At 41.6% G+C, this 18,891-nt stretch overlaps 1 protein-coding gene across 1 annotated transcript; it reads left to right on the top strand.

Moving 5' to 3' along the window:
* The first annotated feature begins 13,485 nt into the window (after positions 1–13,485).
* On the top strand, positions 13,486–15,884 carry LOC309389845 (P2Y purinoceptor 1-like). The gene has a single exon (XM_081948697.1). The coding sequence runs from the start codon at positions 14,115–14,117 to the stop codon at positions 15,192–15,194; it is 1,080 nt and encodes a 359-aa protein (XP_081804823.1). The 5' UTR covers positions 13,486–14,114; the 3' UTR covers positions 15,195–15,884.
* The last annotated feature ends 3,007 nt before the right edge of the window (positions 15,885–18,891 follow it).

Below are 18,891 nucleotides of genomic sequence, written 5' to 3'. Positions count from 1 at the left end.
ACTGTAAGGAACAGGGCCATTACAAAACTTAATCACTAGGTGGTGCTGTGCTGTACAATACAATATCAGAATGAAGTCAAGGTTTCCTAACCCTATTCCCGTCTTCTCTTGCTGTTGTTTATGCTTTGACCGTAATAAAAGTTTGATTTGATTTGATATGTTTTGGGGTTTTTTGGCTTTGGGCAAAAGACATTAAAGCAATCTGTTTTACTGTAACTTCAGTCTGCTAAATGTAAGCTTTAAAATGAGTTTAAACATTCAAAATAAGGGGAATTTGAAGGTATTGTTGCATTCTGGAACAATCTGCTATCCAAAATTAGGACTTGGGTTAACTGATGTTCATTTATTTTGCTCCTATTGAATGATATAGCATAAAAAAGGAGTCTTCGCTACACACATATGGCTGTATAACTTCTGGATCCTTAAACTGCCTTTTTTTAGTCAGGAATTTGTTTGTTTCTCCAGCTAAAGTGGATGAGAAAAGGAAGACATATCAGACATCTGAAAAAGTGAGTTGCAGAAATAAATTTAATTTAGCCTTTCTCAGAAGAAAACTTATAATTCACACTTAAAACAGGGTTTGTATATTGTACTGTGCCATGGTTTCTTTGGTTCTGGTTTATTGAACAAACTACAGTTGGCTCTGTAAGCAAAGCAAATAAACTATACCTTAATACAGGGGTGTCCAAACTTGGGAACTTTAAGACTTGTGGACTTCAACTCCCAGAATTCCCCAGCCAGCTTGGCTGGCTGGGGAATTCTGGGAGTTGAAGTCCACAAGTCTTAAAGTTCCCAAGTTTGGACACCCCTGCCTTAATACGATGTATGCATGTGACTCTATTTGACATAGCCAGGCTGACCTCACAGGATTGTTGTGGGAAAAATAGGAGGAGGAGGAAGGTATTAGGTATGTTCGCTGCCTTAAATTATTTACAAAAATAATGAAGGCAGGGTTAAAAAAATCTTTAAAAATAGCTATTTAAAGGGACCAGGTAGGAAGTGAAGTCAAATATCTCTTCCTGTTCATCAACTGCAAATCCCAAGACAATAGTTGACATTCACAGGGTTAGAGAAGCTACAAAATCAGGTAGTTGCCAGTTTCTACTTTATTTGTTTTTCTTTTACTAGAAGTCCAAGGTCCATGAACTGTAGCCAGGTTGAATAATAATATCTAGAGGCAGCGCTTACATGGAAAATGATGACTCGGGGACTTCAAATATCTACTGTAATCCACATGACAGGCACTGTCATGGTGTGGAGGTCAAGGGGGATGAAGGGCAGGAGGAAGAACTGCTACCCAGGCAATGGTCAGACAAAGGGGACTTTGGGCCAGGCCAACAAAACAATTTGAGAAAAGGTCTCGGACATAGTTCACACAAAGATAAATAGAAGGAGGGAGAAGCACATTCAGATTGGCAAGATTCTGTTACTACAGCTGTTACAATAAAAGTGGTTCTGACCTATTTGCCATTGGTTTCTAAGTCTGGTGTACCTAGTTGGGCTGGAACATGGTTTGTGTACTTTCATATTACAAGTCCCAAAAGACACTGCAGCAAACAAGAAGAAAAGACACTGCAGCAAACAAGAAATTCAATGGTGAAAAGAGTAAGGTTCTACATTTAGGCAACAAAAATGGAATGCACAGGTACAGTATAGATGATACCTTGCTCAGTAGTAGTAACTGTGAAAGGGATCTTGGAGTCCTAGTGGACAACCATTTAAATATGAGCCAGCAGTGTGCAGCAGCTGCCAAAAAAGCCAACACAGTTCTAGGCTGCATCAACAGAGACATAGAATCAAGATCACATGAAGTGTTAATACCACTTTATAATGCCTTGGTAAGGTCACACTTGGAATACTGCATTCAGTTCAGGTCACCACGATGTAAAAAAGATGTGGAGACTCTAGAAAGAGTGCAGAGAAGAGCAACAAAGATGATTAGGGGACTGGAGACTAAAACATATGAAGAACGGTTGCAGGAACTAGGTATGTCTAGCTTAAGAGAAAGAAGGAATAGGGGAGACATGATAGCAGTGTTCCAATATCTCAGGGGTTGCCACAAAGAAGAGGGAGTCAAACTATTCTCCAAGGCACCTGAGGGTAGAACAAGAAGCAATGGGTGGAAACTAATCAAGGAGAGAAGCAACTTAGAACTGAGGAGAAACTTCCTGACAGTTAGAACAATTAATCAGTGGAACAGCTTGCCTCTAGAAGTTGTGAATGCCCCAACACTGGAAGTCTTTAAGAAGATGTTGGATAGCCATTTGTCTGAAACGGTATAGGGTTTCCTGCCTAGGCAGGGGGTTGGACTAGAAGACCTCCAAGGTCCCTTCCAACTCTACTATTGTATTGTAAAGACAGAGAAGAGAACTGGGGAAAAAAGACAGAGCAGGTGTTTGAGAGAGTGTGATGTACTCTTCCACTAAGGTTCAATCATCATATCTACAAAGTGAAAACCACCAGAGTGTTTAACAATTGTGTAATGAAGCCATGATGAACAGGAAAAGCTTCCTTGCTTTCTCTTCAAAGTGACCTTGGAGATAATGTTTCCTAGGAAACGAGCTCATGATCCAGCAAACAATCTGGAAACGGCTTTGCTGAATTCCAGCAGTTTCCGCAAACATTATGGTCTGGCAAGTGTGAAGAGTTAGAATTATACGTATAAGGTCTTGCAGAAGTAAGGAAACTCAGCAGTCACGCACCATCTTCATTTCCTACTCAGAAACCTTGACAGCAATATGGGTACCATTCAGCAATATTCAGGCCATTCCAAAAGGACACAACTGCATAATTGTCAATGTCCTAACAATCCAAGCACTAATGATGCAACCACAGCCAGATCACTTTTCAACTCTGATTCAGAGGCCAATTATATGGAAATGAGCTCCACTGAGGTCTCAACCCCTACACTCCTTAGGCAGTGTATAACCAGGGAAGCAAGATTCACACAGAATCTCATTAGTCAGATTTAATACCAGGAAAAGGACAATAGATTACAGAATTTTAGAAACTAAAATGAAATAGCAGCAGTACTCGTTTACTGATTCCTTTATTCAGTTGTAAGAAGATTCTGGAAATAGTTCTACCAAGAATCTGTGGATATTTGGCAGAGAGGATCAGTGTCTCTATCATTAAGGGAGTTGCTGACTAATCATCAAAATCAGAAAGATTTCTCAAATTTAGCAGTTGCAGTTGAGATTCCTCACTCCTCTTTCACAGTTCCCCTTCCTCTTGATTTTGTGGGTCTCCTTTTGCTATATAAATACCTGGAATGTGCCCAGTGAATGTTTTTAAGTGAAAAAGTGTTCATTGGCTCTCTTTTTTTGTTTGATACGATTATTATCAAACTAGAGTTTAGATAATAATTAGAGACTAAGACATACTGAAGTTATCTTGATAGAGGAGCGCAGAGAATAAGGATAACAGTGTAATAATGTATGAATAATTGGAGGAGTGTGCAAGGCAGATTTGGGAGAGAGATCGAAGGAGGGATACACGATCAAGAGAACAAAAATGTTCGTTGTTGCTCTGAACACACTGTTTTATGTTTGAATAAAAAGTTAATGTGATTCATCCAGGAACTTGGTATTTGCTTCAGAGTCCAGCAGACAGATTAAAGGGAAATGATTGCCCAAGGCAAGTTTAAAAAATGAGTTATTAGGCAGGCATGGGCATGTGTGAAATCAGTATGAAATCAGTCACACTGATTCCTATTCAAAAAGTGAATTATCCATTAAAATCTTCCCTTGCATTGCCCTTTAGAATGACAAATCTGTTGTGTTACCATGATTCTCTTGGGATTGCCAAACATGAGAATAATAAGTTCCTTCTTTGGGGGAAAAATGCTATTTAAAATGAGCTCATAGTGAGGCATCGTTATTCTCAATAAGTGCATTCAAATTGCTGGCAATAACTACTGGAACATCTGGGGATAGTAAATTATTAATTGTTGTCAAGGAGATCTGACAGACGGTCTGCAAAGTAGATGGAAGCATATGTTAATAAGCAGAATATTGCAAAGCTGGAACTGGAAAAGAAAGGCTAGGACTGTGTTAGCACATTTCTCTAAACTAATCAGAGGAATATTGGATTTGGTAGGAAGTAGGAACCATTATAAACCCTCCCAACCCGTCTTTTGCTTTTTACACTAGGTAATGGTCTAATATGTCCAGCTATAAATAGAACATCCATAATTAAAGTTTCTTGGGAAAGGACATAAAGCAGCAATGCAATGTAAGAAATTGGTATCCAGGTTCTTTACTTTCCAGCCAGCAATGTTCCAGGAGAGAATGAAAATTAAATCATAACCATCAGGGACTTCACCTGATGACCTGACTGAACCTTCAGAGAGATATGAAGCTAAGAAGGGGGAGACTTTGAAGAGCAGTTGAACACTGGAAGGCAAACATAACCCCTTTCATCTTTAATTAAAGCAGGGGAAAATGAGACAGGACACCTGGGAAGAACCAAGGCCCAGATGGGGACAGCCTCAATTACTACAGAGCTACAAACTAGCAAGAGCTTTTAATAAGCTGATTGTATATTCTGCTTCTGTGGCGATATCCATTTAGGACAGTGAGACAAGCAGAGAGGATCAACAGAATTGGGGGTTAGGTTTCCACAGAGGGAGGTGTCAGAATTTGCCAGACACCATTACTGGATGTAAGAGATTCATCCTTCCAATCAGAAGGCATGGTCTGGGGCCTGGAATTGCTTAGCTCTCATCCCTTTGGTTTTTTTCAAATAATTTTTACTGGGTTTCAAAAAAAATATCATAAAATCCCAAACAACACAAAGGGGAAAAATTGGAGAGGCTAAATAAAAATGGGGGAAATTTTAAAAGGCTTAAAAAAATTAAAACTTTTTTTAAATTTTAAAAAAAGTTTACATTTTTTTAAAAAACAGAAAAAATACATAATGTATACAATGAGTAACTTCTGATTTTTTTTCTAATAAACATACAAATATACAATATAGTAACCCCTTGCTCTAAATTTAAGTCAATACACGTTGAACCATACAAAAATAATGCAATTCAAATAACTCATTTTTAATTTAACCGACTGATAAAATATTATTAAATGGGGAAAAAAACATGCATATGCAATTTTAGAAATTCACCATATTTCTCTAATCAAAACTGATCTACCGTAATTGTCCAATCCCAAAATCAAATTTTTCTTTTTCTTTTTCAACCCCCACAAAAATCCTAGAATAATTTTTCAGTAACAAAGAATACGGTACATAAAACAATATCATAAAGAATGCCAACAATCAATGTTCAATACAAAAGTACAAATATCTTCTCATTTTAAACTTAAATCAATATATAAAAAACGATGATTGAAATATGAGTGAAATGTAACTTCAAGTCTTAACATTTCACGATATTTCTTTAATCAAATAATAGCTCTTGTGCCATCACTCTGCTGAACATCTAGTAATTCCCCTAGCACAGTGATGGCGAACCTATGGCACGCGTAATCCCTAAAACTGGTCAATCTGGCTATCAGGCAATTGAGCATTGTAATGATTTATTTATTTCTAACAAGAACATAAACAATAACCTATATCAGTGATGGCGAACCTATGGCACGCGTGCCATAGGTGGCACGTGGAGCCATTTGTCAGGGCACGTGAGGCGCTGCCCTGTCAGCTGGCCAGCGCACATGCGGACGCTGGCCAACTGAGTTCACCCTTTTTTAAAGCCATTTTTCACCCTCCCCAGGCTCCAGAGGCTTTATAGGAGCATGGGGAGGGCGAAAAGAGCCTCCCCCCCCGGAGGCTTCATGAGCTTCCCTGAGCACTCCGAAGGCATCAGGGGAGCCTCCGGATGGTCCCTGAAGCCTTTGGAGCGCTTAAAATGGCCCTCCGAGCAAACCAGGTGACTTCCGGTTTGCTCAGAGGGTCATTTTGAGTGCTCCAAAGGCTTCAGGGACCGTCCGGAGGCTTCCCTGCACCTCCGGAGGGCGTCCGGGGGAGCAGGGGAGCCTGTTTTCACCCTCCCCAGGTTCCTATAAAGCCTCTGGAGCCTGGGGAGGGCAAAAAAAGCATTTAAAACTGGGGGAGGGTCGCGCCTGTAGTGCACGCATGCGCACTGGGGGTCGTGCATTGCATTATGGGTGCGGCACGCCCGCACATGACCCCCCTGCACTCCCCCCACTTATGGCACGCAAGCCAAAAAAGGTTCGCCATCGCTGCCCTAGCACTTTCTTTTGTCCAAGGATACCTACCCAGGGCTATATTACTATTATCCTTCTCATTCCTTCTATTACCTTCTCCTTTTGGTATGTTAGTATATTACTTTGTTGTTTGTATTACCCATGAGAGCTTATGCATTGGAGAGAGACATACTCTTTGTGTCCAATCACACTTGGCCAATAAAGAACATTCTGCTTCTAATCAAAGGAACTGCTTAGTTTTCATTCCTGAAGAAGGTTGCTTAAACAGATCTGTCATATGGGCAGCAAGCCCCATGTATTCCCCTGAACTTTTGAGCAAAAGCTCCAGAGATACTTTTTAAGGAGACCAAGTTTCTACATTTGCCAATTATTTGAACACCAAGATGACAGTTTCTGCTGTAAGAAAACCTCACTTACCCATAAATTCATTTGAGTCACCTTGAAGGAACAGCCTCTCCCTGTCTGACTATGCATAGACTTGATTTTCTCCAAGAGTAATCCATGAATTAGAAAGGGGTGTGTGTGTTGTGTGCGCGCATGGGTAGAAGCATGAAGGGAGGATGGAATTAGGACCATTCAATTAAATTATCAATACTTTAATTATTAATAATTTAATTATTAGGACCATACAATTAAGTTATCTCTGAAAAAAGCAAAGAGTTCTAGCTAAGGTCATTTGTCTAATTCTGTTTGAAGTTCCATTCCAGCACCTCAGATTTATTACAAGTAGAAAGTAAGAGATCTGCTTACAACTTCCTTGAATAATAAAAATTATTCAAAGTTGGGAGTGTTTCTTGGGACCCCCCCAAGAACCGAGACACAGAACAGGACAACGGCATCACCCTCCTCCCTTACATCAACGGCACCACAGATAAAATCAGCAAAATTCTCCACAAACACAATATCAAGACAGCCTTTGGCACTGACCAAAAAATAGTCAATATCTTAAGAAACCCCAAAGACAAGATCCAGCTAGAAAACCAAGGAGTCTACGAAATACCATGCAAAATCTGCCCTGCAACATACATAGGACAAACAAACAGGAGAATCAATGCATGCATCGCAGAACACAAAATGCAGTAAGAAAAAAAAGAAAAAACTTCCTCCCTTTTCCAGCACCTTAAAGCTACAGGACATGAAATCAACTTTGAAGGAACCAAATTAATCTCCAAAACTGAACACTTCAACAAGAGAATAATTATGGAAGCCATCGAAATAGAGAAACACCCCCACTACATGAATAAACCTCCCGCCTACCAGACATCTGGAAACCAGCCCTAGTCAACAAATGAGTCCCACCTACCACCCAGGCCATTACAACACGAAACAACAACGGACACACAGCCAGCACCAATCTATCAACCATGATACAACCACACAGCCAATCATTCCACTTACTGAAACAAAGCCAGCACTCCACACACACACACACACACACCAAGATTTATAGAAAGACGGCAGCTCCGACCACGCTTTACTCACACAAACACGAAGCCGAAAACACCAGCCTGAAGATGGCGAGTGAGACCTCGCTGAAACGTTGCCATGACAATCTCAATCTTACATGGGAAAAGACCCAAATACAACAAGACCAGGTTCCTGAGTGCAAAGGGATAACACAATGTTCCCCTTTAGCACCCATCTTCCCACAAATGCCAGAGAGCCACCTGTCTGAACTGCTTCAGCAGAACCTGCTTATGCTAAATGACTTCTAAGATCCATTCCAATTCTGTAGTTCCATGATCTCAAGTGTGCATTTGACGCCAACTCTCAGGCCAAATTAGGGAACAAATTGAAAGCTTCTTCAATTAATTGATGCCAGCTCTCCAAGGGAGAATAGACTACTTTTATTATAAGGTTACAGTAACAAAATCTTTCAAGTGTAAAAGTGCCTCCTGTATCTGTCCTTTTCTCTTCATGAGAAGAAGAGAAGATCATGTCTGAGGTGTTTCTCAAATTATCTTGCTGCCCAGTTCTTTTATCTGACCATTGTCTTGGTTGCAGCTTGTCCTTAAAGTTACAGGCAGTTCATTATGACGGTGATGGAGCCTGGAATTTCCATCATGAGTCACGCCAGTCATAAATTGAGGTATCCGACGTGACCAATGTAATGATCTTTTTTGTGGCAGTTGTAAAGGGAACATTGTGGTTGTGAACTGAATGTAATGGTTGTAAAGTGAATGCTGTGGTCATTAATTGAGTCAGTGCATCCCTATGAGTATTTTTGGCAGGAAAGTAGCCAAAAAGGTTGGTTTGCAATAAAAAAAACCAGTCATAAATCACATCATATGACCGTGGAATGCTGCAACTGACCATAAAGGCAAGTCAGTTTCCACTGCTTCAAATACAGTCATGTGATTGCTGAGACAAGACCTGCCATCAGAACTCCAGAACTGGATCATAAGTACCTTGTGGAGAGGTTCATAGTAATTTTGGTCACTAAGTGTGCATTGGTTATATATACATCCATCCTTTTTTGCAGGCAACACAGAATTACAGCATTAGATTTTTTTTTCTACTTGCTATGGCGCTGTGGAGCTTTGATGAATGATGTGTGCATCAGTGATGGGATTCAAATTTTTTTTACTACCGGTTCTGTGGGTGTGGCTTGGTGGGTGTGGCATGGCTTGGTGGGTGTGGCAGGGGAAGGATACTGCAAAACCCCTATTCCCTTCCCATTCCTGAGGGAAGGATATGGCAAAATCTCCATTCTCACCCCACTCCAGGGGAAGAATATTGCAAAGTCCCCATTTCCACCCCATTCCAGGGGAAGGATACTGTAAAATCCCCATTCCCTCCCCACCCCACTAACCTGCTTTCCAGCTCCGTTCTCCTGTGCAGGGCAACAGAAGAAGACCCAGACAATCAGCTGGGACTCTGGAGGCAGTGAATAGATTGGGGGTAGGGGCAGTCAGAGATGTTCTCCAAACTAATCAAAATTTAATACAATACAATAGCAGAGTTGGAAGGGACCTTGGAGGTCTTCTAGTCCAACCCCCTGCCTAGGCAGGAAACCCTATACCGTTTCAGACAAATGGCTATCCAGCATCTTCTTAAAGACTTCCAGTGTTGGGGCATTCACAACTTCCGGAGGCAAGCTGTTCTACTGATTAATTGTTCTAACTGTCAGGAAGTTTCTCCTCAGTTCTAAGTTGCTTTTTTCCTTGATTAGTTTCCACCCATTGCTTCTTGTTCTATCCTCAGGTGCCTTGGAGAATAGCTTGACTCCCTCTTCTTTGTGGCAACCCCTGAGATATTGGAACACTGCTATCATGTCTCCCCTAGTCCTTCTTTCTCTTAAGCTAAACATACCCAGTTCCTGCAACCGTTCTTCATACGTTTTAGTCTCCAGTCCCCTAATCATCTTTATTGCTCTTAATGCTACTGGTTCTTACTGCAACTTACTGCTACTGGTTTCCCAGAACCGGTCAGAACTGGCTGAATACCACCTCTGATGTGCACACACACACACCTTAGAGCAGGGGTGTCAAACTCATGTCATCACGGAGTCATCACGTGACATATCACAATTTTTTCCTCTTCACTAAACTGGGCATGGGCATGGCTAGTGTGTGACACATCTGGCCCCGTGGGCCGCAAGTTTGACATCCCTGCCTTAGAGGGAAAATAGCCTGTGTGCAGGACCTTAAGGCAGCTGTGGCATTTGAAGGGATCACGTGACTGTCCTCCAAAGCTGCGGTGGGATTCCAGGAAGGTGCACAGATGTTTCCTTGTATTGCAGACAATGTGCTTTCAATACATTTCTCACCTGCTCCAAAGCACCTTTTTTTTTGAGGCTGAATTCAAAGTGCAATACAACCCTAGTGAGGACACATTTCCCAAAACCGCTAAAGTGCAATAGTACAAAAGTATTTACTCTTTTCTCCAAACTACAAGAATGGCTCTGTGGCCACACCAGAACATCTATAAATTGCAGAAGCACCAGGAATGAGACGTCATTTACCATCCTCAAAGCTCTCTGTGCAGATGCACCAGATAATTATCTCTATTTTGAAATATGAGATTTCCTTCCTCGGGCCGGAAGCAGGTGCTATCTGCAAATCAAAGAAATAAGTTTCTTCTTTCAGAGATACTGAAGGGCTCGTTTTGTGCACATTTCATGGATGGATAAATCAAATAACAGACATATACAGCACAAATGTTTGCAGTTTCAATGCATTTGATTAAACAAGCATTAGACAGTACAGCCTTGTGCGCTTCTTAGACATGCAGTACCTCTGGACTAAGGATCTTTTCCCACAAATTATTTATGGTGTCATCGGAACCCCAGTGTTACCCTTCTGTCATAATGATGTTTTCTTCTGGCCATGCATTGATTTATAGAGCTTGGTCCTTGTATTTCTCGTCCTGCAGTAATCTTTAAAACGCTGCATAAGCCAGGCAGTCAAATGGTTCAGCATTATATCATTAGGTCTAATACCACAGCAAGGATAAAGCTGCCGAATAGAGGCATCGTCACTTCAAATGCAGATCCTTGTGGCTTTATATGTGATGTACTACGGTGGGAGCCGGATGTTTTAATCAGTGACACCAGTCAACAAAACTCCCGTAAAGCAGATGGCACCAGGTCACCAACCATATTAGATATGATGTTTCTCATCTCATCAAGAAAGGAGCTTCCCCAGCCTTAAGATTCATAATTAATATAAACATTCGCTTGCCTCAGTTGAAACTTTCTATCTGTAGAATTAATAATAGCCAATATACTGCATACAGAAGGTGCCAGTTCTCTCATCGTTATTAATAACATTGCTTACACCTGAGAATAGTGGAGTGTGACAGTAGTGTTACAATCTTCAAAACAGGAGATAGACTCGTGTGAGCAAACCACAGCCCCATGCTCATAGGGCTGTGATTTGCTGGCATGATTCTATCGCCTCTTAAATCTAATTAGCAAATGCAAAGCATTTAAACAGGAAGTTGCATAAACTCATGGACCAAAACCACACCTTACAGACAAGCAGGTTTTGGCTGCAAGAGATCTACTAGAGACCACTGCCTAATTCTGCAATCTCTAGCAGATAAATATTCACACGGCACATCTTCATTGCATGTAGTTTTTGTAGATTTAAAATGTACTTTTAATTCAACTTCTAGACCAGTGATGGCTAACCTTTTTGCCATCGAGTGCCAAAAGCATGGGGAGCGTGGGGGGGGATGCGTGTGCGTGCCCACACCCATAATTCTATGTGCCCGCCCTCACGCACACACGCGCAACCCCCTGGGCTCCCCCCCCCCCGCTTTTGGCACACAATGGCATGGTGGACCCATTTTTTGCTCTCCCCAGGCTTCAGACTCTTTCTAGAAGCCTGGGGGAGGGCAAAAAGGCCTTCCCCACCCCCCGGAGGCCCTCTGGAGGCTGAAAATGGCCCATTTCTGGACTTCCAGTTTGCGCATTGGGGTGTTTTTCTCCCTCTGGAGGCTTCAGGGAAACCAAAAAACCAGCCCAACACACTAACTGGAAGTTCGAGAACGGACTTCCGGGTTTCCTGTTGGGTTTTTCTTCTACCTATGGAGGCTTCAAGAGGCTTCCCTGAAGCCACCGGAGGGCAAAAAACAGCCCAACACGTAAATTATAAGTCAGTTCCCGAACTTCCGGTTTATGTATTGGCTTGTTTTTCGGCCTCTGGAGGCTTCAGGGAAGCCTCCGGAGGGCAAAAAGTGGCTGAACATCAAGGCTGAAATGCTGTTTAACTGGCCAGCGCACGCATGCGCGTTTGAGCTGAAAGGACAACGCCTCACGTGCCCTCAGAAATGGCTCAGATTCGCCATCATGGATCTAGACCATAATTATGGGATAAGCTTATACACGCTTCCTGTGACAGTTGTCTTCTGTTGGTGATGTCAAGATTATAGGGAAGCCCTGACTTAGACTCAGGTATGATTGTGCTGGCCAAATGTCAAATGCAGTTACAACAGAGAAGAGTGTCTCAAATTTTACCTTTTTGCTGTTTAATATTTATATACTTTCCCTGGTAAGGTGTTTGCAGATCCAGAACTTGTGGATTCTGTTTTAGATCTTATTGACAGACTCAGGTGAGAAGTAAAATAGATCTAACCAGTTTGTTTCCAGTTCTTATTTGGGGAAGGCCATGGGAATAATTAGTTGGAGATATAGAGCTACAAATTAAATTGGGCCTTGTAACAAAAGATTTCCCAACTCCAAGGGAGTCACAGATATTCACACCTGCAAATAATTATGTTTTCTCACATACCTATTTATGGATTAGACAGAAAGGGCCCAATTATTTCTTTTTTTTCTTATTGGATTTGTCTGACTTGTTAAGTGAATCGCTGCAATTGTTAAAATAGTGACATGGTTGTTCAGTGAATCTGGCTTCCAAATTGACTCACTTTGTCAGACAGTTGCAAAAAGTGATCACACGATCCCAGGACACCACAAAGGTCATAAATACGAAGCGGGTGCCAAGCATTGAATTTTGATCACAGGAACTGTGGGGATGCTGCAACCATCGTGGAAAAAAAAAGGTTGTAAGTCATTTTTCCCACTGTTGTAACTTCAAACCATCACTTAATGAACTGTTGTAAATCGAGGACTACCTGTAGCAGTCCAAAAACTACTTTAATCTCACTTTCTCTTTAAAAGTACCGGGGAAATGCTTGAGTGTTGCTCACCACTACTGGAGGAATGAATCAACTTCATTGGGCTGGTTAAGTACCGAAGATCTGAAGGAAAAGCTTTACACGTGTGTTCTCCAAGTTTAGCAGTTCAATAGATTATTATCCGTTTGAGTGAGACGAGGTCCAATCCAACCGGCCTGATTTCGCCCGAGAGTCATCCATCCATCCATCCATCCATCCATCCATCCATCCATCCATTTTCTCAGTTTCGGTAAAAGGCGGTGATGTTTTTTCCAGCGGTCCTGGCGATGCGGTCATAGCTGGTTGCTTAGCGGGAACCGCCGAGGACACCTGTCCTTTCCTGGTGTTAGCAACAGTAACAGAGTTGGAAGGGACCTTGGAGGTCATCTGGTCTAACCCCCTGCTCACTAGGAGACCTGTACCAGGGATTCGAACAGCCGACCTTTCTGATCGACAAGCTGAAGTCCGGCTAGTTCCCCTTTCGGTCCAAAAGAGATGCTACTGTTAAGTCCTATGACCACCCCCCCTCCCTTTGCTCCTGCCCGGCTCCGCTCCTTCTCTTTCTCCGCGTTCACTTTCGGTTCCACCCTTCCCTTTTCGTCTTCCGTCCTGTCCGGACTCACCCCACCCCATCCCATCCCGCCTTCTTCGAGTGCAGCTTTTCTCCGAGCGCCGCGAAGCTTTGCTCAGCTGCCGTCGGCTTTGCCTGCCCGCCCAGCGCTGGATCCTGGGGTGGTCGCGGGTAGTCTCATCCGCGGAGTTCCCCGTTCCGCCGAGCCAGACGGACGCGTGTCCATTCTCCGGAGCTCCAGACGTCCCGAAGACCGGGTTCGACGGCCGACCCGCAGTTCGAGACCCGGACCGTGGAGTTACCCTGCATCTTCCCCTCTCTTCGTCCTTCCCTTGCGCCACCTTCGAACGGTTTGCAGTCTTTCCACGGAGAAAAGGGACTCCAGCTGGCTTTTTCCTCCCTTCGCAGAGTTTCCAAACTGACACCGGTCTGTCTTCTGAAGCCTCGTCGCTTTCTTTCCGCTGGCAAAACTCGCTTCTGCATCCACCAACCACCCCCTACAGGGTTTAATTCCCCGGTCTACTCTTCTGAAGCCTCTCCGCTGTTGGCATCCCCGTTGCTCTTCCTCCAGGCATTCCCTCTCCCGATGATTTCCTTTGAGAAATTCCTCAATTCCATCCTGCACCCACTCAGGTAAACTGCTCCTCTCCCTACCTGCCTCAAAGAACACGCCCCTTGCATAGGACCATCCCCCCCCCACTTTCTCTTGTCTCCCCCAAGGCTCAGCATTGACCGTGATGAAAGAAGTGGGCAATCAAGTCAACAACTCCAACAACAACTCTACTTGTGACATTGATGCTCTGTGCCCAATTAATATAGATTTCACCCAATGGTTCCTGCCCGCTTTCTACCTCATTCTCTCTGTCTTGGGTCTTTTGGGGAATACGCTGGGCTTGTGGTCCTTGTGCAGAAGCTCATGGAAGAACAGTTGGAACCCCTTCAATGTGCTGTTGTGTAACTTAGCATTTGCAGACTTGTTTTATGTGATTACACTGCCCTTCTTTGTGTCCTACTATCTTGGGGGACATGTGTGGCTCTTTGGCCGAAGCTGGTGCAAGCTAACTCGACTTTTCTTCCATGTCAACCTTTATGCCAGCATTGGCTTTCTGACCTGCATCAGTGTCCATCGTTACTTGCACATTGTCTATCCAATGAAGATGATAGGAAGATGTCAGAACCTTGGCTTTTCTGTCTTTCTGAGTGTTTTGGTCTGGCTCTGGGTCACGATTCAACTTTCTCCTGATTTAACTTTTAACAAAATGGGTCGCAAGCCCGAGAAGTGCCATGACTCAACAGAACACAAATACCTGGAGCCTTATATGTTATACTTTCAAATTTTAACAGTGACTGGCTTTGCTATTCCTTTCTTCATTGTCACTGGGTGCTATTGTCATGTGGTCCTTGTACTCAGGAGGAACAAGCACATGGATCCTAACCTCAAGCAGAAGAGCATCAAGCTGGTGATTATGGTAATGACACTTTTCTACGTGTGCTTCCTCCCGTATCATATCTTTAGGAATCTTAACTTCTTGTCTCGAAGATGGCAATGTCAGGGATTTTGCAACCAGACTTTAAAGAATATTTATATCTTCTACCAAGTGACTCGAGTCTTGGCTAGTCTGAATAGTGTCCTGAACCCTTTGTTATACCTGCAGACCCGCCAGGATTTAGGGGTGCAGTTGAGAAAATTTGGTAGAAGCATTAGACTGAGTCTGAAGACTTCTTTCCAGGACAAAGTCCAGCCCCATTTGGAGTTGAGGCAATCAAATATTATGCTTGATAAAGAATGTGAAGAGATGCTATCTAGTGATCTCTGAATGATAGTTTTAATTTAAAAGAATATATCATACATGCTGTCCGTCCTAATGCTCCTCCCTCTTTTCCAACATTCCTATCATTTGATGGATGCAGGTATTAATGTTTTTCATAAATTGGGGTTGGAGCACAATTTAGAAGCATTATGCAAACGTGCAGAAGATGTGGAGTGAGAATGTATGGAATACAATGGAACAGATTATGAAAGATAAACAACTAAATTTATGGGCCTGTAATTTTATTATTTGCTTGAATTAATCTTTAACTCGGATGCATAGCCCTGCCCTTATCACTTCATTATATTTGTATTTTCCATGGGAGATTCTCTGAAGAGATTGGAATATTTAAAAGTTACTGGATTGAAAACATCATATATTGTACATTATGTATAATAGTACTCCTTTTTCTCTCTGTACATGTATGGTGGCAGTGGCAGACCATATAAGACTCAAAGCAGAAGGTTTATTCAGTTGCCATTAATGCATATCTATAGATATAGTTATTGCTACCTAGCTGGCTAGTTAGCATTTCCAATGAAATGTGAAATGTCTATTTTTCCTTACCGATGGCAGGTAGCCAGTGAAATCTGCATTGGTTCAAGTTCTACAGAATATTTTAAACTGTTTTAGACTAGGAATGATGACCTTTGGTATCTGATGGCTTGTATAAAGTTGTATAAAACGGCTTATATTAAAAAAACTAGAAATGTATGGATGTATTTTTGAAAGGCTACATTATGGTATATTGCACAAAATCACAACACATACATATCTTTTAATATAGATCAGTGGTAGTCAACCTGGTCCTTACCGCCCACTAGTGGGCGTTCCAGCTTTCATGGTGGGCAGTAGGGGTTTGCTGTAACTCTGCTTTATAAATGTTATAAAGGAAAGTTACTTCCCTACTATATAAATCACCATTACTGTGGAACCGGTGGGCGGTTAGAAAATTTTACTACTAACAGAGATACAAAAGTGGGTGGTAGGTATAAAAGGGTTGACTATCCCTGATATAGATGATAGATAGGTAGACAGACAGACAGACAGACAGGCAGGCAGGCAGATAGAGATAGAGATAAATGACTACATTAGCTAGGAGGAACTACCTTCTGCATATATCACTTTCACTCTTTAACCACAAGTATTTCAGCATATATTACCTTGTTCCACGATTAATACTTTAATCCCATCGTGAACTCCATACCAAGGTGGGGATATGGGAAAATGTAAGGCACAAAACTATAACAGAATAGTTTACTTTATTTTTTTAAAAAAAATCTAAAATGGATTTGCTTGAGATAGATAGATGATAGATATAGATAATAGATGGATGGATGGATGGATGGATGGATGGATGGATAGATAGATAGATAGATAGATAGATAGATAGATAGATACAGAGAGTGAAAGAGAAAAGAAAGAAAAGAAGGAAAGAAAGAAACTGTGACTGTCCTGTCATTCATTTTAATGAATATAACTTTTTGATGTAACATTTTTATCTGTTTTATTTTCTTGTTTTGTACATTGCCTAGAGTTGGGCAGCTAGTAACTATAAATACACAAACAAGCAAACACATAAACAAACAAACACAGGGTTTTTTTGCTATACCAAAAAATCAACAGCAGTTAAGACTTGACAAAAACTCCATCTGTCTATTGTAAAAGGCCACACTGCTTGGATCCGCATATGTACTATGCTGATACATTATGATATCCCAGGTTCTTGATGTGCATAAAGGCCAACAACAGCTAAAGAACTGGCGGCTGCAACTTCAGATTGTTATGAATAGATAATAACAATCCAAGTTGATGTGACTAGAAGAATTAAATTTGACCTACATCTAACTTTTCACTAGGCACAATAGAAAGGCTGCTCTCTTCTTCTGCTCCCTTAGGGAGTTGAGTAACCTAGGGATCCAAAATTAAATATGAGAGTCAGTTTAGACAAAGAATCCTAAAACAGAATTTAGTGTCATGGAATGAAAGTTTGGAAAAGAAAGAAATGATTAACCTGGGTACTGCAAAGGCAGGATTTTTATCGAAATCAGTGTCTATTTGGCAACTTTAAGATGTGCGGAGTTTAGCTCCCAGAATTCTGGAAGCTGCCAAAGTTGAGAAACACAGATGTAATTCAATGTATAAATGTATATAAATAGCACAGGAGTTTTTAGGATGGGTGGGTAGGGATATATGATAAAATGTTATGATGTCATGGCTCAAATGACAAAAAAAATCATAATTAACATTATTTGTGTGATGATGTCATGATGCATGTAATTTATCACAATTTCTACATATTATTCCTATTCATGCTCTACATTTTGTACATGTTTTAAAAAATCACTAGGCAGCTAACATTTAAACAACTGACAATAAATATATCAGTATAATGTTGGTTCTAATAAAACCAGTAAAGTGGAGAAAATGTTACAGATTCAACCCCAATCCTCTTAGTTTCAGGAGCCTTTAGCACAGCTGCAGTTGCACAAAGGAGGGGTCAAAAAATCAAAGTGCCATAATAGCAATCATCATATTGACTTTTTTCCCCCCATCCTGACCCCTAGTACTCTGTATTAACATATGGTATCCAACACGGTTGCCTTTAATTTTTAATTATGAGATACTGAATAAAATCTGGATTTCAGTAACCAAGTTTGACAAATAGGATTAACTGTTTTAGACAAAAATATTTCTTGGTTATTTTGTTTTGTTATATTCCATACAACTTTATTGTAGCTTCAAACTTCAGTGCTATAAACATGGTTGGGGCTTGCAATAGGTTGACTAGGTTGTCGTATCACAACAAATCAAAATGTGGCTTGTAGCTTAACTCAGTTTGGTCCTCGGGGAAAAAACACTCCTCTGTATTTTAGTGATGTTATCATCCTGGGCCTTGTGCCAGCCCACTGTGTATAACTAGCTTTGGGCATCCATGACGTGATCAATATTGAACTTGACTGAAAGAGAATTTTATTCTGGGGGAAATCTGAAAAAAAACGAAGAAGGTTGCCCTTGGTTAAGTACCTCTCAGTACTTACAAGAAAACCAAGAATACATGCTAGACTGGAAATTCATAAGCTGTCATGGCTCCTGTTTGGAACTGGGATCGTCTTACAGGGATGGCACGTCTCCCTTGTCATGTTTGAAGAGGCTTGTCTAGCCATGAGGCCTGCCTTCTGCCTTTTGTCTTGGACCTTGCCCTTGTCTTGTGAACTCTCTGCTTTGCTTTGCCTTTAGAACTGCTTTTTGCCTTGTACCTTATCTTTGCTCTGAGACTACCAGTTGTCTTGTGCCTGGACTTTGCCTGTGGGCTACAGTTTACCTTGTGGAATTAGAATAACAGAGTTGGAAGGGACCTTGGAGGTCTTCTAGTCCAACCCCCTGCTTAGGCAGGAAGCCCTACACCACTTCAGACAAATGGTTATCTGACATTTTCTTTAAAACTTCCAGTGTTGGAACATTCACAACTTCTGGAGGCAAGTTATTTCACTGATTAATTGTTCTAACTGTTAGGAAATTTCTCCTCAGTTCTAAGTTGCTTTTCTCCTTGATTAATTTCCACCCATTGCTTCTTGTTCTACCCTCAGGTACCTTGGAGAATAGTTTGACTCCCTCTTCTTTGTGACAACCCCTGAGATATTGGAACACTGCTATCATGTCTCCCCTAGTCCTTCTTTTCATTAAACTAGACATACCCGTT

Source organism: Natrix helvetica (genome assembly GCF_964273705.1).
Source record: "Natrix helvetica genome assembly, chromosome: 3".
NCBI lineage: Eukaryota > Metazoa > Chordata > Lepidosauria > Squamata > Natricidae > Natrix > Natrix helvetica.
This window is presented reverse-complemented; position numbering and strand designations above follow the sequence as displayed.

Coding starts and splice junctions, on each gene's coding strand:
- LOC309389845 (XM_081948697.1), top strand. CDS start 14,115: ATGAAAGAAGTGGGCAATCAAGTCAACAACTCCAACAACAACTCTACT.